The sequence below is a fragment of the Biomphalaria glabrata genome, chromosome 15 (genome assembly GCF_947242115.1).
Source record: "Biomphalaria glabrata chromosome 15, xgBioGlab47.1, whole genome shotgun sequence".
Lineage (NCBI taxonomy): Eukaryota > Metazoa > Mollusca > Gastropoda > Planorbidae > Biomphalaria > Biomphalaria glabrata.
This window is the reverse complement of record NC_074725.1, coordinates 15,814,744-15,831,334: the sequence shown is the minus strand read 5'-3', so window position 1 is coordinate 15,831,334 and position 16,591 is coordinate 15,814,744. Positions and strand designations below refer to the sequence as shown.

The 16,591-nt window shown below is 35.9% G+C and overlaps 1 protein-coding gene across 3 annotated transcripts in view; it reads left to right on the top strand.

Annotated features, from left to right (window-relative positions):
- Positions 1 to 16,279, top strand: part of LOC106055697 (balbiani ring protein 3-like) — a 41,058-nt gene extending 24,779 nt beyond the window's left edge. For all 3 annotated transcript variants that reach the window (XM_013212082.2, XM_013212084.2, XM_013212083.2), the window contains 8 exons: positions 2,011 to 2,148; positions 4,427 to 4,600; positions 7,011 to 7,127; positions 7,690 to 7,914; positions 9,535 to 9,699; positions 10,757 to 10,882; positions 12,317 to 12,428; positions 14,347 to 16,279. In XM_013212082.2, the coding sequence (XP_013067536.2) occupies positions 2,011 to 2,148; positions 4,427 to 4,600; positions 7,011 to 7,127; positions 7,690 to 7,914; positions 9,535 to 9,699; positions 10,757 to 10,882; positions 12,317 to 12,428; positions 14,347 to 14,452 (1,163 nt within the window). In that variant the 3' untranslated portion in view covers positions 14,453 to 16,279. The remainder of the gene's footprint in view (positions 1 to 2,010; positions 2,149 to 4,426; positions 4,601 to 7,010; positions 7,128 to 7,689; positions 7,915 to 9,534; positions 9,700 to 10,756; positions 10,883 to 12,316; positions 12,429 to 14,346) is intronic.
- The last annotated feature ends 312 nt before the right edge of the window (positions 16,280 to 16,591 follow it).

Genomic DNA, 16,591 nt, shown 5'->3' with positions numbered 1-16,591 from the left:
TTTAATCTTTCAAAGTATATACAAAAATAATGTAAATTTGGATAGAGCGAATTGGAACATCTTTATCTTGAACAGATGACGTCTTCGGGTATTTCCGCATTTAGGCCCTATTCAGTAAAGAGTTCAATAAACTATAATGTTCCGGAAAAGTTTGCGCGTCGTCTTCAAAATGTTCCGTTGTTTTTTAATCTAACATTCATTAGTTATTGAGAGAACGAAAAGTTGTAGAGTGAGGTTTAGTGAGGTTTTAAATAAAAAAAAAAAGGATTAATATATTTCTCTGGTATGCTGCCTGGTCGTGTGGTATGCGCTCTGGACTTAGAACCCTACCCGCTGCCCATCCCCCGTCATTTTCAAACCTGATGGAACACCCAAACAAACAAAAACAATATATGTAAATAAAAAAAGAACGTTACAATACCCGATGAGACTCGGGTACCCTCGGCTAATGCTCTCTTTCGTGGCCTTCGGGAAAAAAAAACGTTTTTTTCTATCGAGATGGCTGAAGCAAGCTCTGACATGGTAAAGCTTGGCCGAGGATAATCTTAGGCTTTTAAAACATTCGGGGGGGGGGGGGGGCGGTGAAAGAAAACGGTCCTCTTCAGAACAGGAGGTTGATGGTCTAACAATCCAAACTTCCCATCTCAAAGGGAACAAAGAGGAGCACAATAGGACAAACAAAACAGCATGGAGTTGCCGCAATGACCTATTTGACGTCATAAAGTGTGTGTGTGTGCGTGGTACAGAGGGGGTATGAACTATGTTTTGATTATAAATGGAGGGAGGGATAGTCTCTCTAGGGGGTCCTCTACTACTTATATGGTATCAAGATGTGAAGCCAAAAAAAGAGGCTCAGCTATTCCGGCTTTGATTCGAATCGTAAATACTTTCAAAATGGCTGACTCACGCGATCTCGAAAAGCTTTTCTGTCCTTCACTGCCACATATCAGGACAGTGACCAGGATATAGATCGAAAAACATCAACGCAAGCATGTAGAATGAGATGCGCAGGCTGGCCAGATTTTTTGGAAATGTCGACAAGTTTTCTGTTTTTATACACTTTGAATGTTTGCTCCCATAACATTTTAGTTGTCTGGGCTCATGAATATTTGACTAATATTGCATTATGTTTTGATTTGTTTTTAAATCAGATTCTGAGAATCTCTTATCAGATATATTAAAACACTAAGATGAGTGTGATACTAATTACTGTTGGTAGACATTCGTGTTATTCTTGTAGAATCAAAGAAATATAACATTATATTGTTAGTTTTTTGTTACTAGTTTCATTTTAACAACGTGTTATTTTTTTGTAACATTATTATTTGTGTGCAGTTTCTATAATATGACCTCCTGACCACACTAACTATTTTTTTAACAATAGGCTGAAAACCTACCATTTTATCTGGAATACATGTGTATTTTATGTGTCAATTATATATTTAAAAGAATTTCAAATACAATAGGCGTATTATTAACTAAGCTAATGTTAGCTCTGAAAATGTTTATAAATATATTATCAAGTAAATAAAGAATTTTTTTTTTCATAATCATAAAATCTGATGGCACCTAGCTAGTAATAGCGAAACAAGAGTCTAAATCAAACTAGTTTTTAAAACGTATAGAATTTTAAAGTACATTTACATGTAATCATTATTTCATTCTTTTTATGATTTTGATATTTAAATGTTTTTAGATGTCTTTGGTCGTCTCTGATATTTAGAAATTTACAAAATGGTTTTCCTTAAAACCTAGATTTGTATGGTTTATCTTCGATCTAGCTTTTTATTGTATATTGATCCTAGATTTGTATAGTATTATCAGATCTAGACTTGTGTGGTTTAATCTTAGATCTAGCTTTTAACAAGTATGAACTTATACAGTTTGATTTTAGATCTAGATTTGTATGGTTTTATATTAGACATTTGGATGGTTTTCAATTGTACTAATGTCTCTCTCTCTCTCGTCTCTTCTCACCGCTGTTCTCCACTTCTCGTGCACGTGGCTAAGACTCCTGCAAAGATTTGTTCTCCACCAAGTGCGCCACGTGGAAAGAGAGGGGCGATTGCCTGACCAACGCAGCATGGATGAAGAGAAACTGCCCTGCCACATGTGGCTTGTGTGGAAACTCATCAGCACGGCCTGAAGGTAAGGTGGTTGCGTAACCACTTCCGGCGGTAAGAGTTGAATTCATTCTAAAAGTACTGAATGGCGTTGTATGGGTGGGGAAAAGGGGGTGGATGTATTGAAGAGAAAGTGGTCGAAGTAGTTTGGGAAGTGGGGCCCCACTGACCTAATTTGCTTGTTCAAAATAACATGTCTATCATGAGATGGACGCTTGGAATTTTTTTTTTTGGCGGTAAAATAAATCTAACGAAGAAGCAGAAGTCATAGTTCCACTTGAGTATGTAAAAGATATATATCTCAGATTCCTTTTTCTTTTATTACAAAACTTTGGGTTAGAAATCGTTTTACAATGCTTTTTTTAATTTAGATCTACTGGCTACATGTCTAAATTTTGAATAGCTACTTAAAAACAAAATTATTAACGGATTTTGGCGCCTAGGCTTCTTTTCTATGGGCTTTATAATCTCATCGCCCTCATCCAAGTCATTCTAAAAAAAATATTTTAAACACAAGTTATAAACTCAATCAACACTCCATCAAAATGTTGTTTTTTAGTACATTGTTACTTTTATGTATTTATGTAGATTTTTCACCTAGGGGTCTGTCTGGAAGTTTTTGACTGTATGAGTGTATAAAGAGGTCCCCGGGTCAAGAAAAGTTTTGACACCTATCTTAGCATTATCCGCCGGCTAGACCCGTTGGTTTCTTCCCAGGCTATATATATATATATATATTGCCTTATAACAAAAAATAATAAAAGCCCACAAGTAAGCGCTCCCCCATACATTACTTTGGACAGCGAATTCTAGCATCTACTACCGGCCCGTACATTGGAGTATCACTTCAGTAACACACATGTCGTAATGTATCGCCCGCCCACCTCTACCTCCCCTCTCATGACTCCACTGGACGACTTTATATTGACACTTTATAAGGAGACGTTTTATTCTCATGAGTGCCTTTTTTTTTTGTCATCTTTTCTTTTGTATAATGAACTACAGTCAAACATTGTTATAGCTGGTGTAATGAACTACAGTCAAACATTGTTATAGCTGGTGTAATGAACTACAGTCAAACATTGTTATAGCTGGTGTAATGAACTACAGTCAAACATTGTTATAGCTGGTGTAATGAGCTACAGTCGAACATTGTTATAGCTGGTGTAATGAACTACAGTCAAACATTGTTATAGCTGGCATTTTTGTGATAACGTCTACATACACATACAGTACTCCTACACTAAGAATATAGTTTACCAAAGTACTCATACACTAAGAATATAGTTTACCAAAGTACTCATACACTAAGAATATAGTTTACCAAAGTACTCATACACTAAGAATATAGTTTACCAAAGTACTCATACACTAAGAATATAGTTTACCAAAGTACTCATACACTAAGAATATAGTTTACCAAAGTACTCATACACTAAGAATATAGTTTACCAAAGTACTCATACACTAAGAATATAGTTTACGTTACGCAATTCAAATTATCTTCAAAATTAAAGCCTCTATGAAAGAGTGCCCAGTTTCGGTTTTCGATAAAAACTAAATTTCAGTTTCCCCCGGATGGATTGCAGCCAAGTGTGATTTTTCAACAAGCTTTTCCACCTTTCGCGCCCACCTCTCTCGTTGTTGCTTCCCTGTGAATTTGTCAGGCCAGGGACAGCGCGCCAGTTCAAAGGCAGCAACCCTCATCTTTCAGATTGTGTCCCTTTGAGATTAAAATGTCGAACGAAATTATAGATAACTTGCGAAAAAAAGAAACAAATATTGTCCAATGTTGAAATTGAATGTTTCTTATTCAAATGTAGCCTGCTAAGACAAGCTGTTAAGCATTGCTCTATAATTCTCAAGTTTGAATTACAATTGAACAAAAACAACATTACACTGAGCTCCGTGTAAACAACTATGGTGTTCATTCTAAAGGGCCGACAACAATTCCCGTGAAGCCTTTAATTTACTTCTAACCAAAGTCCATACACCTCTCTTTAGAAATACTTTGACTAAGTAGGAATCTCTTCCATCGCCGACTTTGAAAGAGTCATAACCTCTTCCATCACCAGATCTTAAATCAGAAATGACATTGTTGAGGCCACCATCGCTCTAGCTTCCCCTTTTATGCATTAAATAGTAACATTTCACCCCCCCCCCAAAAAAAAAAAAACAACAAACAAACTATGTAGGTGTGATCAAAAGAGGATTGGGTGGGGGGGAGGTCAAAGCACTTTGTTTATCAAACTAGGGATTGAAACTGACGAATTCAAACATCCATCTCTTTCTCTTTTCATCAGTGAGCTGTCAAAACCAGAACCAGGATCCCTATAAGTGCGAGGACCTGGCCAGGTTTGGAGAGTGCACCGTGAACGCCAAGTGGATGTTCAACAACTGCAGAAAGTCCTGTGCCATGTGCCTGATGAAAGAGGAGGACCTGGTGGGCACCAACAAAGGCGTGGAAGAAGAAATACGTGAGTTCATTGATTCAGCAGAGAGCTAGGAAAAGTTACCTCACATTTTCTTCTCGTAAAACTTTACCTTCTACTCCGCTCATCCTTGTCTGCACTGCTGTATTGCCTTATCCCCCAACTTCAAACCTATAGGACATATAACGTAGGAACGTAATGCCTCAACCCAAGGAACCAAAACTGTGTAGATACATTTATTAACTGAAGCAAGCATTGTTTCCCTTTGAAATTGAGTTATTGATAGGGCAAATGACGTCAAGATATTTCTATTCAGAGTAACGAGGATATTGTCTGGCCAGCCCAACAACTACCGCCTAACCTCCCCCAACTTTTGTCAGGTACAGAAGGACATCCTATATTTCTGTATTCCCCACTCCAAAGTCTCTATTTTCTTCAACCAATAACATCCTATATTTCCTAATATTGCCCTAATATAAAAAAATGAGCACGGTTTTGCAACCAAGAAGCTTTACCAATTGAGCACCCTTCTCGCATATTGATTCAGTAGGTAAAAAAAAAACAGGGGGGGGGGACATAATGCTTAAATAATAACAATATCTTTTTCTCCCAATAAGTATTGTTTTCATGAAAGGTTGCGGACGGCGTTGGTACCAGCATTCGATTAGCTTAGACAACTGGAGTCGCAAGCACAATCTTCATAGACCAACTCTTTTAGCTCCACTTATAATGGTCCCAATTACACGCTTACATCTCTCTTACACACCTCTTCACTTTTCTATTTTAGAATCGAGTTTCTTTAGGTTGAGTCTAAAGCAAAAAATTGTGTGTTTGTCATTTAACGAATTGAACGGTGAAAATCACTCAAGTTGGTATGTCTGTATGTATAGTTACGGCGCCATTGTGGGTCAAGTGGCTAGAGATGGACCTTGAAATGAAGCTAATGCCTCGAAGAACCTTGTCTTTCTGTTCTCGTGTAGGTCCAAGTGTTTATGTGCTGGGTAGTCAAGTGTGAGGGGAGGTAATCCACTTGAATGACACCGTAACTCTATCCAGATGGTAAAAACGAGAACACAGCGGGGGTGCCAGACTTTTGACCCACGACAGACTAATTAGCAAACTCTCGATGTACAATCAGAATCACAGGGGCATCCTTTTGGTTTTTGGTCAGTTTAGAGAAAGGAGGGATTTTTTTAAGAACAAAAACGAGAGGCTAAATAGGCCTTCTTACTTAAGCTTGGAGTAGAGAAGTAGGCTGCAATGCTTATTCCGATCATGGCAAAAAGAAAAAAAAATAAAGTGCATAAAGAAAAAAAAATATAATTCGATGAGAATGGAATAATTTAGGAAAGCATAGCGTATTTAAGAAAAAAAAAAACGTAGTCTGCCCTTGCCAAAATCACTTGTAGGCCGATATTATTTCTGTGATAAAGAGAACATTTCTGAAAAGAACATAAAAGTGAAGTAGCCAGGAAAACAAGTGACAAGTGAATTTAGGTCATTGGTTAATATGCATGACTAAATGCATGACGCGTAGGGCGTAATCATCTTCTTTTTTGAAGTAACGTCTATATTATATAAGATAAGATAAGTAATAAAAAGTGAAAGAACCAATCACAGTTTTAAAACGCTACTTAAATTTTATTTGTTCGACTTGTGAGCCACACACCCTCTGGCATTCTCCAAATTACACAATATCATTTTATCTCTTCTGCAAATCTTTATCTCAGTTCTTGGATTAAGTATTTCAAATTGGTCGGACAGTACATTAGTGTAGTAAAACTAGTTATATAGATCTACATGCTACCACATTTTTAGTGTCACACTGTCAACATATTTTATAGGTGGCTCCGCCATTCCTATTCATCCAAATATTCTTATTATGTGAAAAATTGTTTGTTGCGTTCTGTTAGGACACGTGTTTTACAAGCAATGTATAGATCTACAGTTGTCTTATAAGACTAGAAAGTGTGGGCCCTAAGCTATAGCCTGTTTAGCCTATAAGTAATACCTGCAATGTGGCCCTTGTGCATCAATTTGTTAGGCTTAAAGTAACCACAATGCACTAGCATAATCCAATAACAAACTCTAATGAAAAGTTATTTCTCTTGGATTGTAATAATTATAATCACAGGGAGATAACACAAAGAACGCTTAATCAATAACAAACGTAAATAAGTTTTCTCCCTTAAAAAATATTAAATCTATCACACATTTTTTTTTTTAAAATTTAACATTTAAATTTTTGAGTCATCGACTGTTGTTTTGTAAGAGAATAAGTATTTAAAAAAAAAAACTGTTTTATAATTAGAGATGAATGTTCTTGACAAACTCGGAAAATATGTTTAGAAAACTATATAATATACTGAATTGAAACATTAGGAATAAGGATATAGAAAAGACATTACATATATGTATAGAAATGCACTGCTTGATTTTTAAAATCTTGTGCCAGTGACCTGTGAGGACCTATACAGTGACTGTCCCATGTGGGCCTCACTGGGGGAGTGCTTAAGGAATCCAAGAGCCATGATCAAAGACTGCAGGAAGGCGTGTGGCAAGTGTGAGGATGGTGAGTACTGTTACACTGTTAAGCAGCTGAGCTCAAAACCCTGTTTGGTCAGGTGACTTTTTTTGACTACACTGTGATCCCTTTCTAACCTGATATCATAGCCATTATACTATACGTAGGTCTTTTTTGAACATTTACCACAGAAGCATTTAAAAAAAAATAAAACTAATATATTTAGAAAAGTAACATTTGGTGAAAAACTGAAATACAAATATTCCTTAAGATTTGTGACTAAAGTCATAGTTAGGGTTGAGTTTCTGAGAGCTTCATATGCAGATAAAATGATAGATATTGTATATGTTAGAGGAAAATGTTCAGTTTGTCATTAAGATAAAAACTGTACAGTTCAGAAGAAGCAGAGCTGATTTTAGATCTGTGATTTACAATGGTTTCATGTGGTCTGTGGTTTACAATGGTTTCATGTGGTCTTCCTTGCTCTAGCACCTAAAATCCCAAGCTATCCATTGAAATTTAAGTGTGTGCTACTGTGCTTAGATCACTTTTAGGTAGGCTTATAAATAACTTTGAATAGGCCTACTACATTGGTGTTTCTATCTTTAAGGAACCTGCAAGAATCTATTTGATGATGACCAATGTGAAGCTTGGGCTAAAGACCTAGAGTGCATCCTTAACTATGTCGGAATGGGCAGACACTGTGCCAAGGCCTGTGGACGAGGACCTTGCGAGGGCAAGACAAATCAGACACTCTTCACTTCCAGACCAAGTGTAACAGACAAATCAAAACAGACTTCAGTAACACTGAAACCAACAACATCTACCCCTGCAGGTATAGTCCATTTTTTTTGCAAGAAGATAAAGTTTTCAATGTCATTGTCAAACATTGGTCACGTCATCTAACAGAAAGTTGTTTCCATTTGTATCATTCTTGGCAGCTTACATTTATTTTTATCATTTCCAATACATTTATTTTATTGGATGCATGGCTGCTTAGTGGTAAAGCGCTTGACTTCCAAACCGGGGTCCGGGGTTCAAATCCTGGTGAAGACTGAGATTTTTAATTTCATGATCCTGGGTGCCTCTGAGTCCACCCAGCTTTAATGGGTACCTGACATTAGTTTGGGGAAAGTAAAGGCGGTTGGTCGTTGTACTGGTCACTTGACATCCTCATTAATAGTTGGCCACAGAAACAGATGACCACAAGGTCTGTAAGGGAACTAATACTTTTATTAGTTCATGTATTTGAAAGTATCTGACTGGTTGCCATTGTTTTTAAATGACTTTTTAATAGGTGATAAAATTTTATATTAATTAAAAATGCTCCGCTTCCTATTGCAGACAACTAGAGAACTTTTTATGTATCATGTATCTGTCATAAAAAACAATGAAACTTGTGGACAGGAATATTTCAGACCAACATGGTGGCTGAGTTGTAAAGCTCTTGGACTCCAAACTGAGGGGTCCTGGATTTGAACCTCAGTTAAGACTGGGATTTTGAATTTGGGGATTAGGCCCCTGATTCCACCCAACATTAGTTGGGGAAAAAAAGCGGTTGGTTGTTATGCTGGCCATATGACACACTGTTAACTGTTGGCCAAAGAAACAGATGACCTTTACATCATCTGCCCTATAGATTGCAATGTCTGAAAGGGTTATAATAAATGAAAAACTATCATGGAATCCACATATTGATGAAACTACAAACAATCAAACAAAGCATTAGGATTTATTAGAAGAAATTTCTATAAATCAAATAAGAACATAAAACTAAAATGTTATTTAACCTTGGTTAAGCCAATAATAGAATATGCATCCTCCGTTTGGGACCCCTCAACTCAAGAAAACATTAAGAAACTGGAACAGACACAAAATAGAGCAGTGAGATTCATAACAAACAAATATTCACATTTGACTAGAGTAACACCTTTAGTAAAATCACTAAATTTAGGAAGCCTTCAGGACAGAAGGCTCAAAAGTAAAGTAGCAATCATATATAAAACACTGAACCATAATCTTCAAATAAAAAAACAAAATTTAATAAAATACTCTGAAAGACACAAAGATAAAGGCACATTCCTCATCCCATATGCTAGGACAAATTTGTATAAATACTCCTTCTTCCCTAGTGCTATTGGAGCATGGAATGGGTTGCCTGAGCTAGCCAGGAAAACCAGTGACTTGGCAGAATTTAAGTCATTGGTTAATATGCATGACTAAATGCATGACGCGTAGGACTTAATTATCTTCTTTTTTTAAGTAACGTCTGTATTATATAAGAGATAAAGGGGTACTTCATTAGACACCAAATTCAATGTTACCAGATTCTGTTTGAATTCAGAAACATTATTCACACAACTGTTTTTCCAATAAAAGTCTTTTGATTGTTATTAATATTAATTTTACAGAATCATATTCTAATAGATGGCACTAACTGTGTGCTCTGTTTCAGTGGCATGTATCAACCTGCACAAGTCAAACACTGAGTGCGAGGGATGGGCTAAACATGATCAGTGTAAGATCAACCCAAGATGGATGCATAAAAACTGTTACAAGTCCTGTTCAGGGTGCACAGGTAGCGGTGGAGTTGTTACAACAACATCAGGACCAACCAAAAGTTTGTATTCAATACATTGCTATATTTTCTTTTTCCAAGTGAAACTTTATTAGGCTCTAGGAAATTTTATACAATTTAAAAGTGGGGAGTGGTGACTGTCAGGCATTATTATATAAAGAGTTGAATTCTTGGGTCCCTTGACAGGTTACTAGATATACCACTTTACAAGTTACCAGATCTACCACTTGACAGGTTACCAGATCTGTCACTTGACAGGTTACTAGATCTACCACTTTAACATTCAGTTAAAGTAGTAAATGATTTAAAGAGTATTGCATTGTAATAAAGGTGATGATCAACAATTTGGTACCAAGTCTATGTCAAAACACCACCAATGTGATTACACATTGGCCACATCTCTTGCCCAGCACTGACCCATACATCCCCAATGCTCCAGTGCTGATTCTGACGCTACCTCCAAACTAGATCCCCTAAGTAGGGCAAACGTTCTTGAGTGCTGTAGACCACATAGGCTAAAAGGCAAAAAAATATTGCTGGATGCCAGTGACTACAACACGACCAGAAATGTCACCAATAAGACGAATTAAGTTCAAAGACTGAAAACAACCAAGTTGAGACCATTTCCAGACATTTGAAATACCCACTGCAGCACCATTCAAACAATTTCATAAAAAGATATTTATTTAGCTTCTGAAAAATGAAGTAGTAAGTCTGAACCAGGATGACATTTTCATCTTTATGATTGACAATATAAATCTAGTTACTTACCTTAAGGCCTTTGTCTAATAATGAATGCTTAGAAATATATAGACCTTGTCAAAATTGTTCAAAGAAGAAAAGACAGAACCCAAAAAGTCATTGATTAAGACAGAAATTATATAGATATAGATCTATTTACAAATCAAGAAAATTGCAATATTTCACATTGATTTGTATGGCCGGCTTCAATCTACATACTTTTTCACAGTCTCTGATGCAGACAAAACTATCATCTGCTTGGAGTTGAATTTATTCTTGAAAAGTTTCCCTTTTATTACTAACTTTTATTACTATTACTTGTCTTATAAAAAAGAAGTTTCATTTATTTTTGCTATAGCTGGTCTCAGTGAGAAGTGTGAAGATTTGAATGCAGATTGTCCAAACTGGGCCAAGTATGGATCATGTGACAGTAACCCTACCTATAGTCTGAAGTATTGTAAGAAATCCTGCAACAACTGCAATAGTAAGAATTATTATTTGTACTATATTGTTTAATTTATATCAAGTTTGTTTTTTATTTAATTTATATCACGTTTTGTTTTTGTGTCCATAGATTAAGGAAAGTGCAGTACTTTATGTGGCTACATAGTCAATTTATTAATACTTTTACAATATTTATACCCTTCACATGGCCAGATGAAGACTGTTGTATGCCCTAAACATCTGATTCCCCTCTTTGTCATTCCTTTGGGGTTTCAGTTGAGGGTTTGCCTTGTAATGTCTTGTGTGGGGGTGTAGCCTATCCATCTTTAGCATCTTTGAAGGATTCCTACTTCAGTGGGATGCTGCTTTGTCTTTACCACAGGTCTTTATTTGAGAAAATCACAAGAATCTTTTTGAGGCAGGTATTTATGAATACCTGGATTTTTTTTTTTCATGATGGTGACAGTGGTTCTTCAGGTCTCTGCTCCATAAAGTGGTATTGGCTAAATTAGTAATGGAATTTTGCTTTATTTGGTTTTTGAAACGATTGGTCTAGGCCTTTCTAAATTTAGATTTCCAGCGGAGCTTTGAGTAAAGACTTTGACTTATTATTAACATCCATTATGACAGACCAACTCAGAAACATCCACTCCCCTTTCCTCATCATTACATAATCTAGTTGATAGGGAACCCCTGGACAGAGGGATCAGGGAAGAGCAATCTCTCATTTCTGGCCTCTGGGTAAATTCCTTCCCATTGGTCAAGGGTCATAATGGGGCAAAAGCTCGACCCTTAATGGACACTCACTGAGGTTTTTCACTGCGAGTCTATGTTGAGAGAGTGCTGATCTATCTCTGCTACTTTAATAGGTGGTACAGAAGTAAGTAAATTATAATTCTGGGCTTACTCTAATACGTCTGCCATATAATGCGATTCTCAGGGCACGCAAAGATTTGTATGCAGTGAACAGTGTAATAAAGGGAGAGGCAGACAGAGGAAGGGGTGGTAAGAATGGACGGGCCTGTCAATGAAAGAGACTCTAATCCTGGCATGAGGGGGAGAGGAATGGAAAAAGATAGTCAACAGATCATGTGTCGAATCGAACGGTCCAACATACTAAGGGACTGAACTGATTAAAACGTTGAAAGTGTTATTCTTGGGTTGCATCCCTTTCGCAATTTACTACATGACTAATTCTGAAATCGGTATTAACATAGGCCCATATATGTATGTTCTGTATTTCTATCACTGATGAATACTAATGCTAAATTAAAAAAAAAAGTTTACCAAGTCATATTCGGCCAAATCCAACTGTATGGAAGTAATAAGTGATATGAACGATTGCCGGATATTTAAGATTACATACGTTGTAATTTTATTGGTACCAAAACTTCTTTAAAGTTTAAGAAAAAAAATGACGACTTGGTGTACAACTTTTAACCTTTAACCTATAAATAATAATGGTTGATTGCAGGTTGCCAAGATACAGAGGTACTGTGTTCAGTCTGGGCCAAGGACGGCCACTGCCAGAGAAATCCAAACTTTATGATGAGGAGCTGTCAGAGATCTTGCCAGTCTTGCCCCCTGTAACTAACAGTTTGTCCATTTAGTGCACTCTGAGCAACGCTTCCGATTTCTATGCTAGCAAAAAAAAAATAAAAAAATCAATGTATCTTTTCTCGGAAATGTAGTCAATATATTGATCTGTACATGTTTATTATGCATCCAGCATTAGATGCTTCATCCTCTATCATGAATTTGATAAATACACTAATATGAATATGTTTTAGCATCGTTTAACAAATCATTCTTCAAAAAATGCAGGGCATGACACAAAGAGCCAGGTAGTAAAGTGAACATAATTTGATTCTCTGCTGAGTTCTTAAGCAAGAACAACCAGACGAGAAGCAATGCTTTAGACTTAGAGGGAGAGAATGTTTAGCAATAAAACTGTAAATGAAAAGGTTCCTTGTTTGACACTATGTGATGCTTTACATTTGCGTTGTATTTTATTAACTTGCTTACTCTTAGGGTGATATAGCAGAAGATAAGAAGCAATAAACAGGGTAATGTCATAATAATACTATCAATTCTCTCTTTCTTTTTTCTTTCTCATAATGGGACACCATTCAACAGTACCTTATTTTCGTACTGCTGGGTCCTCTTGCCTGTATGTGAAACTAGATAAACTGAAACTAGATTTACAATGTCTTAACCCTATTTGCCAAGATAGAAGTCTAGCCCTGCATTTTTTTTATTCCAAAGCATGAGGTTTTAAAGTTTTATTCTCAGTCATTGTAACCAAACAAAAATATGTTTTCTTGCACTTGATATTCTATATTTTCTGCCATTATTTCTGATAGGGTAGAAATGGTGAATTATTCCCACATCAATGCTGTGACAGTGTCCTATGATAATCTTTGAATAATGCCAGTTAGGTACTTGTTGCATGAAAGTTGTGTCTACACGAATCTCATTTAAGTCACTGGCATTTATGTAAACTTATATGCAAACCATTTATACTCTAGCTTAATGGGCTTTGAAATAGTATGCAGCTATAAGACTATACTTGTATGTAGGAATACATTGTATAAAATGTTAGTCGGTATCCATACACACAAAACACTGCACAAATATGAATTGTATATAGAGGTGAAGTCTTTCCCTATTTTCTGAAAGAGTTTCTACATTAGGTAAGACTACAACAAAAAGTAGACTTTAGACTTTTCTTTTTATATAAATCTGAACTTTGCTGACGTGGTTGTCTTTAACAACTCGGTATCTTCTTCTTCCATTATGTGTAAACATACTCACAGAGGACAAAGGGTTAATGATGACAATGCTATTTTTAATATTGGGTTTTCCTTTTCTTATCTTTGTTGTCCCCAGGCTGTCAGTTCATGTTAATTGATATATGTACAATATTTATTTAATATTCCCATTGATGCTCAGATTTAAATTAAAGCAAATATTTCGTGGACCTAAACACCAACTACAAATTAGGATCTTTAATGCCCAAACTACAGCCCTCGACACAGAACTATCCTGCCCGCCACACAGAACTATCCTGCCCGCCACACAGAACTATCCTGCCCGCGACACTAAAGGGCCTACTATCGGATGTTGAAGCTTCTACCTCCAGTGATAATGAAGACTCAGTTCTGTTGCTTTCGATGCTTTTTTTTTTTCTTTAAATGTTTGGGCTCTACTGGTTTTGAACATTTCAAAAGTGAGCCCTGTTCCTGCCTTAAGATCCTCGTTACATCTTAACGTTTAGCTTCTGTACCGACTGACTGACCTTGACATCGAGCGCATAGTGAGGAACATTCAATCCCTGTACTGCCATAGTTTAATTCTTTATATAGATTGTACTTTGATCACCTGCATGTGCCTGTCTCTTCTGCAGTTCACGTCTTTCGTTATGGCCACCCTAGGGGAAGTATGCTAGTCTTAGACTGTCATTGAAATTCATATCATTTATTTGTACACTTATTATCACTGCAGGTCGTCTGATGTGGTTAAAGTTCCTGGAAATGAATCCGCAGCTAAATTAATGATGTCACTCTATCTGTGTATTTTCTCATTTATTTTGTTTGTATTTTGCAAATAATTTAAAATTGAAGTTTTTATAGTCAGACCACAAAGTGTACGAATTATATTTTGTAAAATTCATACATGAACTAAAGAAAATATGTTACCGTAACATAACATAACTCGAATATATATATATTTAAACAAGTAGGGATTATAAGTCTCTTTGGGGACATATACTAGACAAGAGCTAGTAACAAGTTGCGGGCACTATAGCGTGCGGTAAATTTATATTACTGAATACCAGGAATGAGTATGCGTGACTAATACCAGAGTGGGCACTCTAAATTATTACATAGATCTCTCAGGCGGATTGAAAGTTATTTTTTCCTGAAATTGATGCAGTTCCCAGACAAGGGTTCACTTTTGTTTTCCACTTCTGTTAGTATCTAAAACATCAAATCTAGTCTGGTACACTTTGTGTTACACGCTCGATCTTTTTTCTTCCTAACAAATAAACTCTTGTCATTCTCTCCCTTGTACTAACCCAGAAAATAAAATTTGTGGTCATTCTCTCCCTTGTTCTAAACCAGAAAATAAAATTTGTGGTCATTCTCTCCCTTGTACTAACCCAGAAAATAAAATTTGTGGACATTCTCTCCCTTGTACTAACCCAGAAAATAAAATTTGTGGTCATTCTCTCCCTTGTTCTAACCCACAAAAATAAAATTTGTGGTCATTCTCTCCCTTGTTCTAACCCATAAATAAAACCCCTGAAGTCTTTCTTTCCCTTGTTGTCACCAACGGTGTATTAATTTTTGCTTTGTTTTAAGTGTGTCTGAATATTGATTTGTAATATGAAAAATAATTTAAATTTTTTTTTTTTAATGGTAACGGCCTTGACCACGTAACTCACATTCTGTCATAGTAAAGTCAGTACTTATTGATTGTTTCATTGGTGTATCTGATTGTTTTTTTATTCTTTTAAAGACCTGACGAGTGATGACATTTTTAACATACAAAAGATTTAGTGATTTTAATTTTAAATAATTGAACTATGGGAAAAACAAAAACTCCTTCTTCTTCTTCGTTCAGATCAGTAATCCTATATCAGAGATGAACTGCGCAGTGGTTTCCATATCAGGCAGTTCTCCAAATATTTTTTTTTCTACGGAGAGTTTTGGGGACAGAGTCTTGTTCGGGCCTCTTGATGTATTATGCAGCTTTGAAGGGTACGGTCAGCATTCTCTGGTGATGCTCCACAAGGGCAAGTTTCGCTAGTCCCGACTTTTAGCTTCCGGAACATATGTTGTTTCATTCTGTTGTGTCCGGTTCTGAGTCGAAAATTGTGTGTTGTTTATGTCGAGATAGCTTATAGTAGGGATCCTTTTTCTTGTAATGGGCATTTTGATCACTTTTCAAAAGTTTTAGGCGACAAAATATGGTGAGTCCAGAGCCAGTGAAAGACATAAAACAACCCCAGCTCAGGTCTACTAGCTATTGAGCTGACTTGGAATCACATTTTATTTTAACTTTAAGAGTAAAAAAATATTGGATGTCGAGACTTTCGACAGGTTGGAGAGTTAGGAGTTGGTAGTGTGGAATGAGGGCGGTGGTGGTTATGAGGTCAAAAATGTCTATAAACGTTGTATCAGTAAGTTACAAGTTGTCTTTCTTGACAGGAATGTTTTAATGTTCCTCTCACTATTTAATGCAAACATCTTTATATTTGTTCCGTACGTTTTTGATATGATTTATTTTGTATTTATATTTTTACATTTTGTATTAAGTTTTTTTTTTCTTTACTAAATACGTATTAGAACAAATCACTGATCAATAAATACAACTACATAACATGAACAAATATGTCGGTTTTAATTATACAAATAAAATTAATTGATTTTTAGTTTTGATTTTTATTTTTTTTTCTTCTTCAATTTATTTTATTTTAATTTCGATGGCAACTTTATTAACCAGCCATTGAAGCGTCAATCACTATCTATCTAAATTATGAACTGCATAATGATTGATTGTTTAGTATAGAAAGTGACTATTGTTTATTGTATGAAGCTATTGATTTTTTAATGTAAAAGTGATTGATTGTTCTATTTGGAAAGTGATTGAATTTTGTTTAATGTAAAAGTCATTGATTTTTCAATGTGGAAAGGGATTAATTCTTCGAATAAGAAAATGATTGATTGTTTAGCTTAGCAGATTA